The sequence below is a fragment of the Oncorhynchus kisutch genome, linkage group LG10 (assembly GCF_002021735.2).
Source record: "Oncorhynchus kisutch isolate 150728-3 linkage group LG10, Okis_V2, whole genome shotgun sequence".
NCBI classification, from domain to species: domain Eukaryota; kingdom Metazoa; phylum Chordata; class Actinopteri; order Salmoniformes; family Salmonidae; genus Oncorhynchus; species Oncorhynchus kisutch.
The window spans coordinates 439,181-459,509 of NC_034183.2; the positions used below are offsets into that span (position 1 = coordinate 439,181).

The window sequence follows — 20,329 nt, forward strand, 5'->3', positions numbered from 1 at the left end:
TGCAATGGTGATTGCATCATCTGTGGATCTATTGGGGCGGTATGCAAATTGAATTGGGTCTAGGGTGTCAGGTAAGGTAGAGGTGATATGATCCTTGGTAGAGGCGGAAACATTTGAGTTTCAATCCTGCAGAAATACAATTATTGTGCAGTATTGCTCCTGTAGGTTAGTCCTACGAGAAAAATTATTAGAATGCAGGTATTATGTGTATGATTCCTGTAGGAACAGTAAGACTCGTGCAGAATTGGTCCTGCAAAACCATTCCTGCAGAAATCATCTAAACTAAATTCTGAGGGACTTCCTGCAAGAATTATGTGTAGGAATCCTGCAGGAATTGTAAGAATCGGGCAGGATTGGTCCTGCAAAACCATTCCTGCAGGAATCCTGATGGTTGTCTGACAGGAAAATGATCCCTGAAGGACTCCTGCAGAAGAATCATGCAGGAATCCTGTGGGACATTTTTGTAAGGGTTGTTTTTCAAATTTAGAAACAGAAAATGAAAAATGTGTCGTTTTTCCCTTCTCCGTTTTGACTCGGAAATCAAAATAACAAATCATACAGTACATGAAAGTGTTTCTAAAATCCCCCGTGGGGAAAAATAATGGTGTGGAAAAACGATTGTAACCATTTCCGAGTTTGACCACTAGGTTGTATGGGTATTATAAATCATACTCCTAGAGCGTCTACTAAATGACTAAAATAAAAATACATGTAAATTGAAAAAATACAATAATTAGACTTGCAGGGGTAGCCTACTCGGGGAGTTTTGTGAAACACTGGCCATAACCAACAGAGGGCATTGTGGGAGAATGTGTCAGCTCTGAGGGGGAGAGGGGGATGACGACGTGTATCTTAATAACGGGGAGAGAAGACGGATTGGGACTCTCAAACGACAAGAGATTCATTATGAACCGTCCGACATCAAAGTGTATCATGCTAAACATCTAACGGAAAGCGATTGAATGTGTTTGATTCGGTCTTCATGGCTCGTAAGACATCGTCAAAATCCACTTTATCTAAGTTGGCGCTGCTAAGGACAGTTGTCTAACTAGCTAGCATTGTGGTTAGCATTATCTTTTTGCTCCAACGGAGGAAGGAAGGGGAACAGTTGACGCACTGCTCGGCTAGCGGGCTGTTAGCTAGTAACTTAGCTAACTTAGTTACGTTGTTTCTTTATACCTGACTCACTCAGTTTGACAACTAACTTCAAAGAAAATAATTGTGAATGTATGACTTTTTTTGTTGTTGTATTTAGCTACTACTAGAGCTATCAGCTAACAAACCAGCAAGATTATCATATTCATAATTGTTGCTTTGGGGTTTGAAGCATTTGATCCAGATCCTGTTGGAAAGGCAGCAGCAGATCAGCTGTGATGGCTACAGATATGATCGAGAGTGAGGTAGTGTTGAAGGCTGCGGGTGATAACGATATGAGTCTGAACAATAGCCCAGACCTAGACACACCCAGGATGTATGAGAGCCTGGGAGGAGATATCAGAGACACTCCGAGCCCTTCGTCTTCGGCAGTGTCAGGAGGAGAAGAGGAAGAAGATTTAGAAGACCTGCAAAACAGCAGCACAGAGCTTTCATTGGAAAATGGCGAAGAGGCCGCAGGAGCAGCGCTACAGAGGCCAACCCAAACAGGAGGTCCGCCGCAGGAAACGGTGACTCCAGACAATGGAGAAAAACAGGAGGTGGAGGTGGTGCCATGTTCCACTCCCGTCAGAATGCCCCAGACATACTCGACCTCTGGACATAATGGAAGGTATGCGCTCACTTCTTTCTCACCACTGTGCTATCTTGTACACTTTAGTTAGAACAGTTTTACAGTCAACAGTCAATGTCAAGACTGCAGTCTGCCTAGAGCTGCTTATTATCAATGTTATTGTGCTGATGTCCTTTATTGTCAGCGTGATGGCATCAATATTATGCATGTTACTGATATCGCAGCCAGCTATCCCAGGAAATTGCAACAACACAAACCTGCCAAATACCAACACACATCCATTCAAAATCCTATTTTCCCCAAAACCCAACTCCTAAACCCAACCCCAAACTCTAACCCTAATTGTAACCCTAAACCCAACCCCAAACTCTAACCCTAATTGTAACCCTAAACCCAACCCCAAACTCTAACCCTAATTGTAAACCTAAACCCAACCCCACAGGGATGATTTTCCTTGTTTAACTATCCTTGTGGGGACCTTTGGGGATTTCATTTCCCCATGAGGATAGAAGAACAAGACCACACACACACAATGAGCAACACTACTACATACTACCACGGTGGACAGCATCAGTTTACTCTGTCTACCACTGATTTCTCTTGCTGTGTATAACATTAGGCTTGCTGAATAAACAGGTCTCTGACTTCATTAAGTTTAGTTCATTAATTCGCAGACTGAACTGTCATTTACTCAGCATTTATACAGTTAGTTTTAGAGAATCACATTAGAGACTGTCATGGTTGAGTGCACAGTGTTTAATAGTCACATGTACAGGGTTGCAGGTATGATTGCAGGGTACAGTGTTTAATAGTCACATGTACAGGGGGGCAGGTGTGACTGCAGGGTACAGTGTTTAATAGTCACATGTACAGGGTTGCAGGTGTGACTGCAGGGTACAGGGTTGCAGGTGTGACTGCAGGGTACAGTGTTTAATAGTCACATGTACAGGGGGGCAGGTATGATTGCAGGGTACAGGGAAAATCTTATGCTCCGAGCTCCAACTTGCAGGACTAAGTTACATGAAATAATGAAAATGGTTAAAAAAACTCAACAGTATGAACAGTATGAACAGAAAGAGCACTAACTGTAGCAGTGATGAATAAATACATTAGGGTGGAGGCAGAGTAAAGACTGTTGAGGTGGAATGACCATAGGGGGAGAGGCGTGACCGTTTTGGGGTAATGACCGTAGGGGGAGAGGCGTGACCCTTTTGGGGTAATGACCGTAGGGGGAGAGGCGTGACCCTTTTGGGGTAATGACCGTAGGGGGAGAGGCGTGACCCTTTTGGGGTAATGACCGTAGGGGGAGAGGCGTGACCCTTTTGGGGTGGAATGACCATGACCGTAGGGGGAGAGGCGTCACCGTTGTGGGGGATGACCATAGGGGGAGTGGTGTGACTGTTTTTGGGTAATGACCATAGGGGGAGCGCTGAGAAGGATTGACCGTAGGGGGAGAGGCGTGACCCTTTTGGGGTAATGACCGTAGGGGGAGAGGCGTGACCCTTTTGGGGTAATGACCGTAGGGGGAGAGGCGTGACCCTTTTGGGGTAATGACCGTAGGGGGAGAGGCGTGACCCTTTTGGGGTGGAATGACCATGACCGTAGGGGGAGAGGCGTCACCGTTGTGGGGGATGACCATAGGGGGAGTGGTGTGACTGTTTTTGGGTAATGACCATAGGGGGAGCGCTGAGAAGGATTGACCGTAGGGGGAGAGGCGTGACCCTTTTGGGGTAATGACCGTAGGGGGAGAGGCGTGACCCTTTTGGGGTGGAATGACCATGACCGTAGGGGGAGAGGCGTCACCGTTGTGGGGGATGACCATAGGGGGAGTGGTGTGACTGTTTTTGGGTAATGACCATAGGGGGAGCGCTGAGAAGGATTGACCGTAGGGGGAGTGGTGGGGGAGCGCTGAGAAGGATTGACCGTAGGGGGAGCGCTGAGAAGGATTGACCGTAGGGGGAGCGCTGAGAAGGATTGACCGTAGGGGGAGCGCTGAGAAGGATTGACCGTAGGGGGAGCGCTGAGAAGGATTGACCGTAGGGGGAGCGCTGAGAAGGATTGACCGTAGGGGGAGCGCTGAGAAGGATTGACCGTATGGGGAGTGGTGGGGGAGCGCTGAGAAGGATTGACCGTAGGGGGAGCGCTGAGAAGGATTGACCGTAGGGGGATCAGCAGTGTTTGTTCTTATTTACTGGACACTACATATTGATGAGGACTTTTGAAGTGCTTAGCATAGCAATCCAGAGCCACTACCTGTTCCAGGTGCTGGACAAGCCGCTGGTAACCTCGCAGGAAGTGGTCCAGTGTACGCAGTAGGTGTCCTACCCATCGGGTCCCGTCATTTCTGGTGGGCACCAGTGGTGTGTGCCCAAGAGCCTGGAAGCTGTTTAGCAGGTTTGCCCTGTTCAGTGGACTGGTGTGGTAGAAAGTGTAGAGCCCACTGAGGTCTTCTACTTTCTGAAAAATCACGTTGGACCGGATGGCATCAGAACAGGTCAGTTCAAGGCGGTGTGCCATGATGTCGGCCCTGTCCCCCTACACCGGGTGACCACACCATTCTTGGCTCCGGTCATCACACACTCTCGCCATGATGGCTCTGATGGTCCCACTCATCACACACTCCCTCCATGATGTCTCTGATGGCCCCACTCATCACACACTCCCTCCATGATAGCTCTGATGGCCCCACTCTAACTCCTCCTCTTTCACAGAACTATCTGTGGACCCATCTGACATGATGGAGAATAATGTGGTGTTTTTCAGATTCTGTCTGATGTTGTTTCTCTCTACCGCTGCACCATATTGCATAAACTCTCTCTTCTCATTTCTGTATACTTTTTTCTTCTTCATCCAAACTGCAAAAATCAAACATCAGATTCATTCAATAACAATTAAATATACAATCATGTTATCCAATATAGCTGGCAGTTGATTGTGCTAAATTAGCCTTAAGGATCCACACTATAAGGCTGGTAAAGTCAATTGTGTCACGGTGCTTTAAAATGTAAACAGCATCTGGAGACAAATATTAAAATAGAATGTTACAGAGCCATAGGAAGGCATGGAGATCCATGCCAGCATCAGTAGGCCTATCATTTTATGGTATTTATTAGGGATGGATGATAGTAAAATGTCTATTGTTTAATATTATGCTCTATTGTTTATTTTGTTATTGCAAATCACACTCTTTACGGCAATATTTGTAGTCAATTGGACGACGCTTTGCGTTCTTCCACATGCTGTGTGGAAGGAAATTTGCAACACAAACAACATGGAGGATAATGAACGTGACACAGCACGGAGACATAGCGCTCATACCTAAAAAGAGGGTCTGCTTCGGTCACATGGACGTGGTTTGGCTATGAAAAGTCTGACACGGACCAGAAAACCATCCTCTGCCAAATATTCCGCAGGCCGGTCCCGACAACAGACTCAAACACCACTAACCTCTTTCACCACCTACGCAGGAGTCATGTGGAACAGGCCGGTCCCGACAACAGACTCAAACACCACTAACCTCTTTCACCACCTACGCAACAATCATGTTACTCAGTACAGAAAGAGTCTACGGATGACGAGAGTCTACGGATGACGAGAGTCTGCGGATGACGTTGCAGGAGGCTTTTACCCGTGGCACACCGTATGGCAACGAAGATGGAAGGAGATAACCGCTGCTGTTACAACTTATATCTGCAAAGACACATGCCAAAATAACATGCCAAACAGGCAAGCCCCCCAAAATATATATTTTAGGCCTATATTATTCTTTTTTACCTATAGTTCAAGTGTTTTCTATTTACCTTTTTTACATTTTAGACATTATTTTATATTTAGTTAATTGCTTAATTGAAAATGTGCACAAAGGTTGTAAATAAAAGGAGAAATAACCAAATATGAGTAAATACCTTTTATTTGTTGAGTATAAATCAAAATGTAATAAGAAATAGGCCTTTACATGTGGTCAATATATATGAACTATTTATTCATTGAATATACAGAGAATGTGCTGTATAGTGATATGTTGTTGTTGGGATATGAAATTACCTATATCGGGATATGTAGTATTGTTATCGGGATATGAAATGACCTTTTTCAGGATATGAGATTTTGGTCATATCGCCCAGCCCTAGTATTTATACACTATTTTGAGGTGAACCAAAGCTTATCAAGAGCTGAGAAATAACCTCCAATACTGGACCACGTCTGCTAAATAGACTTGTAAAAACTAACTACAACAGTACTAGTCTAGCTACAAGACTAACAACATTTTCACTTACTCACACCTCCACTCCAAGTCAGAAAGTGGTCTCGCCTTCTTGCCAATGGCATGCACAGTCCTAAACCGTGTCTTCGTGCTGGTCTGCTCTGACATTTCCATTAGCGCCATCACAGAGGGTGTCAAGGGGAGAGGCTCCGATTGAGCCCGGTGTCACAGACACGCAGGCAATGTGACACTTGTTGTGTTCATGGTCACGAATGTTCTCCAGCTTCATCGTTTTATTTCAGATGACAAACAAGTTGTTTCAGCTTTTATCTTCAGCATATTGGTGACACACATAACAACTCATCACCACAGCCTCAACATCATACTGTAGCCAGCCTCTTGAAACTCCTTTATCTCCAAACCTCCATTTCTCACACAACTTTATTTTTGTGTGATGTGTCCTCCTCTTCTGTCAGTGGGTTTTTGTTTCAAAGGTTTGCTTACTCCAGGTAAATGTCGCCACATAACAGCTATTTAATGAACGGTAGCGAGCAGCAGAACCGTGGCAAGTGAGCGATTTCGAGTAGCTGATGTCCCGTATGGTAAGTGCCACTAATTGCCGCGAAGCTAGGAGCACTAGTGACAGTCTCTGGCTGGCAAACAGGAGGCGTTTCCTCCGAGCCATCATGCCGGATATTTTATTACATGACTATTTTGGTACAAACATTAACCCGCCAGTGTTGGTTGGTCCTGGTCAGTCCCTGGATGGGAGTCCACATGCTGCTGGAAGTGGTGTTGGAGGACCAGCAGGAGGCACTCTTTCCTCTGGTCATTAACCTGCCAGTGTGGCGGATAGCCTTCTGAAATTTACTCACCAAACGGAAAATATACCCTCATTTGGCGCCTGGCGGGTGTTAATTTCGGACCCCGGATGTGGAAGAATGACCATAGGGGGAGCAGCATGACTGTTGAGGGGGAATGACTGTGACTGTTGAGGGGGGAATGACTGTGACTGTTGAGGGGGGAATGACTGTGACTGTTGAGGGGGGAATGACTGTGACTGTTGAGGGGGGAATGACTGTGACTGTTGAGGGGGGAATGACTGTGACTGTTGAGGGGGGAATGACTGTGACTGTTGAGGGGGGAATGACTGTGACTGTTGAGGGGGGAATGACTGTGACTGTTGAGGGGGGAATGACTGTGACTGTTGAGGGGGGAATGACTGTGACTGTTGAGGGGGGAATGACTGTGACTGTTGAGGGGGGAATGACTGTGACTGTTGAGGGGGGAATGACTGTGACTGTTGAGGGGGGAATGACTGTGACTGTTGAGGGGGGAATGACTGTGACTGTTGAGGGGGGAATGACTGTGACTGTTGAGGGGGGAATGACTGTGACTGTTGAGGGGGGAATGACTGTGACTGTTGAGGGGGGAATGACTGTGACTGTTGAGGGGGGAATGACTGTGACTGTTGAGGGGGGAATGACTGTGACTGTTGAGGGGGGAATGACTGTGACTGTTGAGGGGGGAATGACCGTGACTGTTGAGGGGGGAATGACTGTGACTGTTGAGGGGGGACTGACTGTGACTGTTGAGGGGGGAATGACCATAGGGGGAGCAGCGTGACTGTTGAGGGGGTTAATGACCGTGACTGTTGAGGGGGTTAATGACCGTGACTGTTGAGGGGGAATGACCGTGACTGTTGAGGGGGGAATGACCGTGACTGTTGAGGGGGGAATGACCGTAGGGGGAGCAGCGTGACTGTTGAGGGGGGAATGACTGTGACTGTTGAGGGGGGAATGACCGTAGGGGGAGCAGCATGACTGTTGAGGGGGAATGACTTGGGGTGGTCCGTCAGGATGTCCAGGACCCAGTTGCATAGGGGGAGTTCAGACCCAGTGCTTGAGCTTTATAATGAGCTTATAGGGCACTATGGTATTGAAGGCTAACAGCATACCACCCTGCATCCCACTGCTGGCTTGCTTCAGAAGCTAAGGAGGGTTGGTCCTGGTCGGTCCCTGGATGTGAGACCAGATGCTGCAGGAAGTGGTGTTGAAGGGCCAGTAGGAGGCACCCTTTCCTCTTGCCTAAAAAAATTATCCATTGCCCCAGGGCAGTGATTGAGGATGTTTCACTGTGTAAGGTACTGTCTTTCGGTGTCCTGACTCTGTGGTCACTAAAGATCCCATGTCACTTATCGTAAGAGTAGGGGTGTTAACCCCGGTGTCCTGACTAAATACCCAATCTGGGTATATCATGGTCACCTAATCATCCCCAGTTTACAATTGGCTCATTCATCACCCTTCCTCTCCCCTGTCACTATTCCCCAGGTTGTTGCTGTAAATGAGAATGTGTTCTCAGTCAACATACCTGGTAAAATAAAAAAATGGATAAAGCTGAGCTGTAGTCGATGAACAGCATCCTCACATATGCGTTCCTTTTGTCCAGGTGGGTAAGGGCCGTGTGCAGTGCAGTGGTGATTGCGTCATCCATGGATCTGTCAGTGCGGTAGGCAGGTTGAGTGTGTTGGGAGGGAGGAGGTGATATGGTCTTTGACTAGACTGAGTGTGTAGCCAACATTGTCATCGGGGGCTCTCCTCGGTGGCTCAGGGTCATTGTGCTCGAATTGTAAGATAAAGGTCTTTAGCTCCTCCGGTAGGGTGTCGTTAGTGACCGCGATGTGGTTGGCTTTCTTTTTGTAATCCATTCTCTTTAGGAGCCCCTGCCACTTACGCCTTGTGTACGACCCGCTGAATTGCTCCTCAACTTTGTTCCTATAGTTGTGTTTCACCATCTTGATCGATCTGCGTAAGTTGTATTTCTACTGTTTAACCAAACTATTGTCTTCTGTCACCTCCCCTGTTTATAAGCAGCATCTGTCTTTGTTTTCCTACAAAGCTGCTATCAATCCACTGTTTTTGATTCGGGAACGTTTTGAAAGACACTCGTTATCATGTCATCTATGTATTATTTTATTGATCCAGTGATTATTTTTTATTTTTATTGATCAGTCATGGTGTCAAAACAGTCTTGGAGCGTGAATTCTGATTCGTCGGACCAACACTGTTCAGACTTGACCACCGGAACTTCCCTCTTGAGTTTTTGTTTCTAGGTGGGGAGAAGCAAGATGGAGTCATGGTCGGAATTGCCAAACGGAGGACTGGAGAGGGCCTTATACCCATTGTGTTGGTAATCATTTTGGAGCACGGTTCTCAAATTACTTTTGTTAAAGTCCCCTGCAACAATTAACGCTGCCTCCGGGAATGCGGTCTCCAGTTTGTTCAGGGTCCAATGAAGATCTTTGAGAGCCGTTTTGGTGTTGACTTGTGGCAGGATGTACACAGCCGCGGTGATAATCCCTGAGAACTCTCCCGGAAAGTAAAAATGCTGACATTTGATGACTAAGTCATTCTATGTCAGGGGAGCTGTAACTTCCTGTACGTTTCCCCCATCGCACCATGTGTTGTTGTTGGTCATAAAGCAGAAAATACCACCTTTGGTTATATGTAATCTGTTTGGATGTCGTAGGAAAGCCAACTCTCTTAAAAACAGAGTATGCTGCAGGATCTGATGTCCCTCTGGAAGGAGATCCTTGCTCTGAGTCTGTCATGTTTGTTCATTAATGATTGAACATTGGCGAGTAGTATGCTTTGTAATAGTGGGCGGGCCGCCTGCCGCCTTAATCTCACTTAAGATCCCTCCACGTCTGTGTGTTCGGACTCCCAAGCAGCTCTGCGCCTCGTCAAAGAAGCAAGTCCATTGTTTCGCCATCTCAGGGAATTTGGGGAGGTCTGGTGAACGACGAATACTCAGTGATTTGTATTCTAGCAGTTCTACCCGGGTGTACTGTATATAGTAATGCATGAAACAAACTGATTTTAAAAAATGAGAGAGAAACACTAGAAAACAAACAACAAAAAAGTAGAAACCTGCACGGTTTTATTGGAGCTCGAGGTGAGGTGCCCTCTTGAAAAGTTATTGATTCAAGATTTTGTTTGGGGAGAACAGTAGGATATGGGTCATTCCATGTCATTTCAGCACTTTCTTAAGTTCGGAAATTGTGTGTGTATTTAGAAAAAGCTAATATTAGCATTCCGCCAACCCTAGCCACTCTTACCCAGATGGTCATGCGCAGTCGCAATCTTCGCTCTCTCTCTCCCACTACTCTCCTCTTCTATCCTATCATCTCTCCCTTCTGCTAAATCCTTCTCCCTCCTGTCTACTCCTTTCTGCATCTTCTGCCTTTAACAAATATTACTTTTCTGTCCATTTATTACTGCATCTATTGATTTATTTGAATTCTATCTCTACTTTGCACATTCTTCCACTGCAAATCTACCATTCCAGTGTTTTACTTACTATATTGTATTTACTTTGCCACCATGGCCTTTTTTTTTGCCTTTTACCTCCCTTATCTCACCTAATTTGCTCACATTGTATATAGACTTATTTTTCTACTGTATTATTGACTGTGTTTGTTTTACTCCATGTGTAACTCTGTATGTGTTGAATCTGCTTTGCTTTATCTTGGCTAATTGTAAATGAGAACTTGTTCTCAACTTGCCTACCTGGTTAAATAAAGGTGAAATAATAAAAACGAATACTTAAACTTTATATTATAAAAAACAATCAATCTTCACATAATCACTAGTTAACTACACATGGTTGATAATATTATGAGGTTAACTAGCTTGTCCTGCGTTGCATATAATCAAAGTGGTGCCTGTTAATTTACCATCGAATCACAGCCTTTTTCAACTTCGCCAAACGGGTGATGATTTCACAAAAGCACAAATGTTGCGCTAATGTACCTAACCATAAACATCAATGCCTTTCTTAAAATCAATACACAGAAGTGTATTCTTTTAAACCTGCATATCTAGTTAAAATAAATGCATGTTAGCAGGCAATATTAACTGCGGGAATTGTGTCACTTCTCTTGCGTTCGGTGCAAGCAGAGTCAGGGTATATGCAGCAGTTTGGGCTGTATGACTCTTTGCAAACTGTGTGAAGACCATTTCTTCCTAACAAAGACCTTAATTAATTTGACAGAATTTTACATAATTATGACATAACATTGAACGTTGTGCAATGTAACAGCAATATTTAGACTTAGGGACTTGATGGATGCCACCCATTCGATAAAATACGTAACGGTTCCGTATTTCACAGACAGAATAAACGTTTTCTTTTCGAAATCATAGTTTCCGGATTTTACCATATTCATGACCAAAGGCTCGTATTTCTGTGTGTTTATTATGTTAAGTCCATTATTTGATAGAGGAGTCTGACTTAGCGGTGGTAGGCAGCAGCAGGCTCGTCAGCATTCATTCAAACAGCACTTTACTGCGTTTGCCAGCAGCTCTTAGCAATGCTTGAAGCACAGCGCTGTTTATGACTTCAAGCCTATCAACTTCCGAGATTAGGCTGGAAATACTATAGTGCCTATAAGAACACCCAATAGTCAAAGGTATATGAAATACAAATGGTATAGAGAGAATAACTGCAACCTAAAACTTTTTACCTGGGAATATTGAAGACTCATGTTAAAAGGAATCACCAGCTTTCATATGTTCTGAGCAAGGAACTTAAACGTTAGCTTTTTTACATGGCACATAATAGCACTTTTACTTCTCCAACACTGTTTTTGCATTATTAAACCAAATTGAACGTTTCATTATTTATTTGAGACTACATTTATTTTATCGATGTATTATATTAAGTTAAAATAAGTGTTCGTTCAGTATTGTCATTTTTTTAAAATATTTTTATTTAACCAGATAGGCCAGTTGAGAACAAGTTCTCATTTACAACTGTGACCTGGCCAAGATAAAGCAAAGCAGTGCTACACAAACAACACAGTTACACATGGAATAAACAAACATACAGTCAACACAATAGAAAAATCTATATACAGTGTGTGCAAATGTAGTAAGATTGGGGAGGTAAGGCAATAAATAGGCCATAGTGGTGAAAATAATTACAATTTAGCAATTAAACACTGGAGTGATAGATGTGCAGAAGATGAATGCAAGTAGAGATACTGGGGTGCAAAGGAGCAACAAAACAATATGGGGATGAGGTAGTTGGGTGGGCTATTTACAGATGGGCTGTGTACAGGTGCAATGATCGGTAAGTTGCTCTGACAGCTGATGCTTAAAGTTAGAGAGGGAGATGTAAGTCTCCAGCTTCAGTGATTTTTGCAATTCGTTCCAGTCATTGGCAGCATAGAATGCCGCCAAAGGAGGAGTTGGTTTTGGGGATGACCAGTGAAATATATCTGCTGGAGCGCGTACTACGGTTGGGTGCTGAGATAAGGCGTGGCTTTACCTAGCAAAGAATTATAGATGACCTGGAGCTAGTGGGTTTGGTGATGAATATGAAGCGAGGGCCAGCCAACGAGAGCATACAGGTTCCAGTGGTGGGTAGTATATGGGATGGTACTGTGATAGACTACATCCATAGACTACATTTGCTGAGTAGAGTGTTGGAGAGTATTTTGAAAATGACATCGCCGAAGTCAAAGATCGAAAGGATAGTCAGTTTTCCGAGGGTATGTTTGGCAGCATGAGTGAAGGAGGCTTTGTTGCGAAATAGGAAGCCAAATCTAGATTTATCTTTGGATTGGAGATGCTTAATGTGAGCCTGGAGGGAGAGTTTACAGTCTAAACAGACATCTAGGTATTTGTAGTTGTCCACATAAGTCAGAACCGTCCAGAGTAGTGATGCTAGACGGGCAGGCGGGTGCGGGCAGCGATTGGTTGAAGAGCATGCATTTAGTTTTACTTGCATTTAAGAGCAGCTGGAGGCCACGGAAGGAGAGTTGTATGGCATTGAAGCTGGTCTGGAGGTTAGTTAACACAGTGTCCAAAGAATGGCCAGAAGTATACAGAATGGTGTCATCTGCGTAAAGGTGGATCAGAGAATCACCCGCAGCAAGAGCGACATTGATGTATACAGAGAAAAGAGTCGACCCGAGAATTGAGCCCTGTGGCACCCCATAGAGACGGTCAGAGGTCCGGACAACAGGCCCTCCGATTTGAACTCTATTTGAGAAGTAGTTGGTGAACCAGGCGAGGCAGTCATTTGAGAAGCGAAGGCTATTGAGTCTTCCAATAACAATGCGATGATTGACCGAGTCGAAAGCCTTACACGGAACCCAAACTAGCTGTGCGCGTGCACCACATTTATTTTGTTTCCCTACACCAAACACGATCACGACACGCAGGTTAAAATATCAACACAAACTCTGAACCAATGACATTCATTTGGGGACAGGTCGAAAAGCATTAAACATGTATGGCAATTTAGCTAGTTAGCTTGCACTTGCTAGCTAATTTGTCCTGGGATATAAACATTGAGTTGTTTTACCTGAAATGGACAAGGTCCTCTAATCCGACAATTAATCCACACATAAAACGGCCAACCGAATCGTTTCTAGTCATCTCTCCTCCTTCCAGGCTTTTTCATCTTTGAACTTATATGGTGATCGGCATCTAAACTTTCATAGTATTACCACGACGGCCGGCAAAACAGTTTGTCTTTCAATCACCCAAGTGGGTATAACCAATGAGGAGATGGCGTGTGGATACCTGCTTCTATAAACCAATGAGGAGATGGGAGAGGCAGGACTTTTAGCGTGATCTGCGTCAGAAATAGGAGTTCTATTTTAGCCCTTGGCATCAGATGCTCGTTGGTGCAATAATTGAATTACATGGATTTCAAACTTTATTTTGCGACACTTGCGCACGCGACGTGTCCGATCTGGTCAGCATGTTAGCCAGGTTGAAGACGGCTGCACAGTACTGTCTTTTATCGATGGAGGTTATGATATCGTTTAGGACCTTGAGCGTGGCTGAGCTCAGAAACCAGATTGCATAGTGGAGAAGGTACAGTGGGATTCGAAATGGTCGGTGATCTGTTTGTTAACTTGGCTTTCGAAGACTTTAGAAAGGCAGGGTAGGATAGATCTGTAACAGTTTGGGTCTAGAGTGTCTCCCCCTTTGAAGCGGGGGATGACCGCGGCAGCTTTCCAATCTCAGACGATGTGAGAGGTCAAACAGGCTAGTAATAGGGGTTGCAACAATTTCGGCGGATAATTTTAGAGATGGTCCAGATTGTTTAGCCCAGATTGATTGTACGGATCCAGGTATTGCAGCTCTTTCAGAACATCAGCTGTCTGGATTTGGGTGAAGGAGAAATGGGGAAGTCTTGGGCAAGTTCCTGTGGGGGATGCAGAGCTGTTGCCTGGTGTAGGGGTAGCCAGGTGGAAGACATGGCCAGCTGTAGAAAAAATGCTTATTGAAATTCTCGATTATCGTAGATTTATCTGTGGTGACAGAGTTTCCTAGCCTCAGTGCAGTGGACAGCTGGGAGGAGGTGCTCTTCTCCATGGACTTTACAGTGTTCCAGTACTTTTTGGAGTTTGTGCAACAGGATGCAAATTTCTGTTTGAAAAAGCTAGCCTTTGCTAGGCTTTTACGGTTACAGAAGTCAACAAATGATAGCGCCTGGTGAACAGGAGTGGAACTGTGGGCTGCAGGGCCCGGGTTAACCTCTACATCACCAGAGGAGGAGTTTGATGAGGGTACGGCTAAAGGCTATAAGGACTGGCCGTCTAGTATGTTGGGAACAGAGAATAAAAGGAGCAGATTTCTGGGCGTGGTAGAATAGATTCAGGGCATAATGTACAGACAATGGTATGGTAGGATGTGAGTGCAGTGGAGGTAAACCTAGGCGTTGAGTGATGATGATGAGCGGTTTTGTCTCTGGAGGCACCAGTTAAGTCAGGTGAGGTGACCGCAGGTGTGTCTGGTGGGACAAAAGAGCTATTTAAGGCATTTTGAAATAAAACTGTAAGAACATGCCAAGACAGCAGTAGACATATTGACATTAGCGAGAGGCATAAAGCAATGACAGGTGTTGATCAGGAGAGCTAAGACAACTACTGGTAAATGGCGATGAATGGGCAGAGCGGGTCCGTTAGGTACATTCAAATCAAATGTATTTGTCACATACACATGGTTACACGACCTGAGTTCTAGGCTGTGGCCGACAGGTAAACTAAAGGAGGTACCGTGTTATTGAAACAGTCCAGAGGGCATCGGCTGTGTAGCCGAGTGATCATAGGGTTAAAAGAGCAGCAATAGGTGAGTCAGGATGCCGTTCGGTAGTCACTACTACGCTAGGTGAGTCAGGGTGCCGTTCCGTAATCACCACTACACTAGGCGAGCAGGGGACACAGTGTTCAGAAAAGCTAGCAGGCTGGGGCTAGTAGATGGTTCTTCGGCGACATCTTAACAGAATAGCCTGTTGAGAACACATCGGGCAATCATGTCGGCAGTCCAGTTGTGATGGACCGGCGGGGCTCCTTGTTGACAATAAAGGGTCCAGGAGGTATTGTAGCCCTAGAATTAGCTGGTATATGGGTCTAGCTCGTGGCTAGCTGATGCTTGCTTTGGGACAGAGGCGTTATTACAAATATAATCAGCCGATTAATCGGTATCTGCTTTTTTTGTTCCTCCAATAATCGGTGTCGGCGTTGAAAAATCATAATCTGTCGACCTCTAGTGCAGAGTATACAGCTGCCTGCTGCTCAAGATGGCTCTCCAACATGTCATAAGTGGAGTTCCATGTTGTTGTGACATGGTGTATGAGCTTGTGGGTCGGTAGCTGTAACATTTCTTGCTTGGTCTTAAGCACGTGAGCAGCTGTTGTGCTTCGGTTGAAAAAGGAAACTACCTTGCTGATCCTCCCAAGGAGGCGGTCCGTCTGCTTCACTGAGATTCCCCTTTGAGATGCTAAATTGATCACAAGTGCAAAGCAAGCTATCTGTGGCCCCAGTCCTCTAACACTGCATTTACTTGGTTCTTGGCTGGGATATTGCTATTGGGCCTCTAGCTTCCAATCTGCTTTCCTAGCGTGGCTCAAGCACTTTCACCATATTTTTAAACCCATTGTTTTCCACAACAGAGTATGGCTTCATGTCTTCAGAGATAAACCTCCCAATAGATTTGGTGATGGCTTTAGCCCGGTCTGATTCTGCAGCAAAGGGCTTAAATGCCGCAGTGAGAAGTTGTCTCTTGGCTGAGTTGGCTCCCGTCACTAACACACCAGGGTAATGACACTTTAAATGTGTGGCCTTACTCGATGTATTTCCATGATCATAGGGCTTTCTTGTGGCACAATGCCAACACACCGTAGTGATGTTGTTCACCACCCTTCTTCCATCATCATATTTGACAGGGAAGCCAAAATGCTCCATGAGACTTAAATGAAGCGGGAGGCTTTTCCAGTTCTTCAGCTCCTCCGCTAGCCATGGCTGTCACGGCTCTTTTTCTTCTTTTGCTTTTTGCAACGTGAGCATCCAGGATTGATTCGTTTGGATTCAACATGCCCTGTTCACGTGAACAGTACACACAACTGCTTTTTAAAATGAATCAAATCAACCTTCTGGCTTCAGAGTAGAACACAGCAAGCATCTCTTGTCTATCTTTTCAATGCAACTCTTCATCGAGATTTAGGGAATTATTACTTTAAAAAGTAACAACGGCAGTAAAACTGTATTTCACACAATGATGGTTCAACTTCACAATTGATCCACGGTTCACATGCGTGCCGAACCGTGGGGGGGTGAACCGTACGGATCACGGATCAACTACGGTCTGTTACACCACTACTGAGTACCAATCTATATTTTCAAGCGTAGTGATGGCTGCATCATGTTATGGGTATGCCTGTAATCGTTAACGACAGGGATAGCGCTGAACGAGATGGCAGCCTCACTTGGCGTTCCTAGGAAACTATGCTGTTTTATTTCTTACATTGTTAGGAAGTCTGAAGTCTTATTACAACTGGGAGGAACTATTGGATATAAGAGCAACGGCAACTTACCAACATTACGACCAGGAATACGACTTTCCCGAAGCGGATCCTCTGTTTGGTCCACCTGGGTGGATCGGATCCCAGTCGGCGACCCAAAATAATGGCACCGCAGAAGGGGCAGACGGAGTGGTCTTCTGGTCAGGCTCCGTAGACAGGCTCACCGCTCTCGAGTATACTACTCGCCAATGTCCAGTCACTTGACAACAAGGTAGACGAAATCCGAGCAAGGGTTGTCTTCCAGAGAGACATCAGAGATTGTAACATTCTCTGTATCACGGAACCATGGCTCACTCGGGATACGTTCTCAGAGTCGGTACAGCCACCTGGCATCTTCACGCATCGCGCCGACGGAAACAAACACCTCTCTGGTAAGAAGAAGAGGGGGTGTATGCCTTATGATTAACGAGTCGTGGTGTGATCATAACAACATACGTTAACTCAAGTCCTTTTGTTCACCTGACCTAGAATTCCTCACAATCAAATGCCGACCTCATTATCTACCAAGAGAATTCTCTTTGATCATAATCACACCAGTGTATATCCCCCCCCCAAGCAGACACCTCAACGGCCCTGAAATAACTTAATTGGACTATCCTGAGGCTGCATTTATTGTAGCTGGGGATTTTAACAAAGCTAACCTGAAAACAAGGCTCCCTAAATTTTATCAGCGTATCGAATGCTCGCCTCGGGCTGGTACCATTCTGGATCATTGCTACTCTAACTTCCGCGATGCATACAAAGGAGTTGCTTACCAAGAAGAGTCTGAATGTCCGTAAGTGTCCGAGTAAAAGTTGTGACTTAAATCTATGGCAAGACCTGAAAAATGGTTGTCTAGCAATGATCCACAACCAATTTGACTGAGTTGAAGAATTTTGAAAATAATAATGGGCAAATATTGCGCAATCCAATCTTAGAGACTTACCCAGAAAGACTCACAGCTGTAATTGCTGCCAAAGGTGTTTCTACAATGTATCGACTCAGGGGTATCAATACTTATGTAAATGAGATTTTCAATACATTTGCAAACATAAAAAAACATGTTTTCACTTTTTCTTTATGGGGTATTGTGTGTAGATGTGAGAATAAATGGTATTTAATACATTTTTTCTCAGACTGTATGAATACTTTTGATTAGCATTAGCACGGCCACACGCGCACATCCACACGCACAGCGCACGGCCACACGCGCACAGCCACACGCAGAGCCAAGTACACAAACCATCTATTGAGGGTCAGTTGCGGCAGTTGGGTGGAGGATCTCTTAGTTCCGTCTGTTGTAGGATGAACTGAGAACTGCCGTCATGTCTAGGATATTGAGCTACCAGTCACAGTACAGATAAATGATTGTCTTGTTACGCTTTCTGTGTCAGATTATCTCTGACTTCTTGGCTTGCTGCTGTTCACTGACTGGAACACAGAGAGGTCTTTTGAAAGGATATTCAACTGGGACGACCTGTGTCTTATCCTGCAGTCTGGAACCGTTCATAGTACTGGTGTGCTTCCTTTCTAAAACATGATGACCCGCTTTCTCTCCCTGCAGTCTGGAACAAACTGTTCTGACCTGACTCTCCCTGCAGTCTGTAACAAACTGTTCTGACCTGACTCTCCCTGCAGTCTGTAACATTAAACTGTTCTGACTGTCTCTCTGCAGTCTGTAACATTAAACTGTTCTGACTGTCTCTCTGCAGTCTGTAACATTAAACTGTTCTGACTGTCTCTCTGCAGTCTGTAACATTAAACTGACCTGACTGTCTCTCTGCAGTCTGTAACATTAAACTGTTCTGACCTGTCTCTCTGTCTGCAGTCTGTAACAATAAACTGACCTGACTGTCTCTCTGCAGTCTGTAACATTAAACTGTTCTGACCTGTCTCTCTGTCTGCAGTCTGTAACATTAAACTGACCTGACTGTCTCTCTGCAGTCTGTAACATTAAACTGTTCTGACCTGTCTCTCTGTCTGCAGTCTTGTAACATTAAACTGTTCTGACTGTCTCTCTGCAGTCTGGAACATTAAACTGACCTGACTGTCTCTCTGCAGTCTGTAGCATTAAACGGTTCTGTCTCTCTGCAGTCTGGAACCGTTCATAGTACTGGTGTGCTTCCTTTCTAAAACATGATGACCCGCTTTCTCTCCCTGCAGTCTGGAACAAACTGTTCTGACCTGACTCTCCCTGCAGTCTGGAACAAACTGTTCTGACCTGACTCTCCCTGCAGTCTGGAACATTAAACTGTTCTGACCTGTCTCTCTGTCTGCAGTCTGTAACATTAAACTGACCTGACTGTCTCTCTGCAGTCTGGAACATTAAACTGTTCTGACTGTCTCTCTGTCTGCAGTCTGTAACATTAAACTGTTCTGACCTGACTCTCCCTGCAGTCTGGAACAAACTGTTCTGACCTGACTCTCCCTGCAGTCTGGAACAAACTGTTCTGACCTGACTCTCCCTGCAGTCTGGAACAAACTGTTCTGACCTGACTCTCCCTGCAGTCTGGAACAAACTGTTCTGACCTGACTCTCCCTGCAGTCTGGAACAAACTGTTCTGACCTGACTCTCCCTGCAGTCTGGAACAAACTGTTCTGACCTGACTCTCTCTGCAGTCTGGAACAAACTGTTCTGACTGTCTCTCTGCAGTCTGGAACAAACTGTTCTGACTGTCTCTCTGCAGTCTGGAACAAACTGTTCTGACTGTCTCTCTGCAGTCTGGAACAAACTGTTCTGACTGTCTCTCTGCAGTCGTTAGCATTAAACTGTTCTGACTGTCTCTCTGCAGTCTGTAGCATTAAACTGTGCTGACTGTCTCTCTGCAGTCTGTAGCATTAAACTGTTCTGACCTGTCTCTCTGTCTGCAGTCTTGTAACATTAAACTGTTCTGACCTGTCTCTCTCTGCAGTCTGGAACAAACTGTTCTGACCTGTCTCTCTGTCTGCAGTCTTGTAACATTAAACTGTTCTGACCTGTCTCTCTCTCTGCAGTCTGGAACAAACTGTTCTGATCTGACTCTCCCTGTAGTCTGGAACAAACTGTGCTGACTGTCTCTCTGCAGTCTGTAGCATTAAACTGTTCTGACTGTCTCTCTCTCTGCAGTCTGTAACATTAAACTGACCTGACTGTCTCTGCAGTCTGTAACATTAAACTGTTCTGACCTGTCTCTCTGTCTGCAGTCTGGAGCGCCAGGAGTCTGTTGCGACCACCGAGGCTCGTCTCCGCATGGAGGGGGTGGAACTTAAAGAGGAGTGGCAGGACGAGGACTTCCCCAGGTAACACGCATCTTCCGACCACCAGGCATACCTAACAACCTGACTTTAGCTGTGGTAATTAGAGGCATCTCAGTCAATACTCATAAACCCTCTGATCTCTAGGCAGTATTCTCTTTTCTGGATAGTAGTCTTGCACACTACATGACCAAAAGTATGTGGACACCTGCTTGTCCAACATATCGTTCCAAAATCATTGCCATTAATATGGAGTTGGTCCCTTCTTTGTTGCTATAACAGCCTCTACTTTTCTGGGAAGGCTT

At 45.2% G+C, this 20,329-nt stretch overlaps 1 protein-coding gene across 1 annotated transcript in view; it reads left to right on the forward strand.

Moving 5' to 3' along the window:
• Window positions 1-810: 810 nt before the first annotated feature.
• The window catches only part of bnip2 (BCL2 interacting protein 2), a 67,939-nt gene continuing 48,420 nt past the window's right edge, over window positions 811-20,329 (forward strand). Inside the window, exons 1-2 of the mRNA XM_031832865.1 lie at window positions 811-1,765; window positions 19,974-20,069. Of these exons, the coding sequence (XP_031688725.1) occupies window positions 1,374-1,765; window positions 19,974-20,069 (488 nt within the window). The 5' untranslated portion in view covers window positions 811-1,373. The remainder of the gene's footprint in view (window positions 1,766-19,973; window positions 20,070-20,329) is intronic.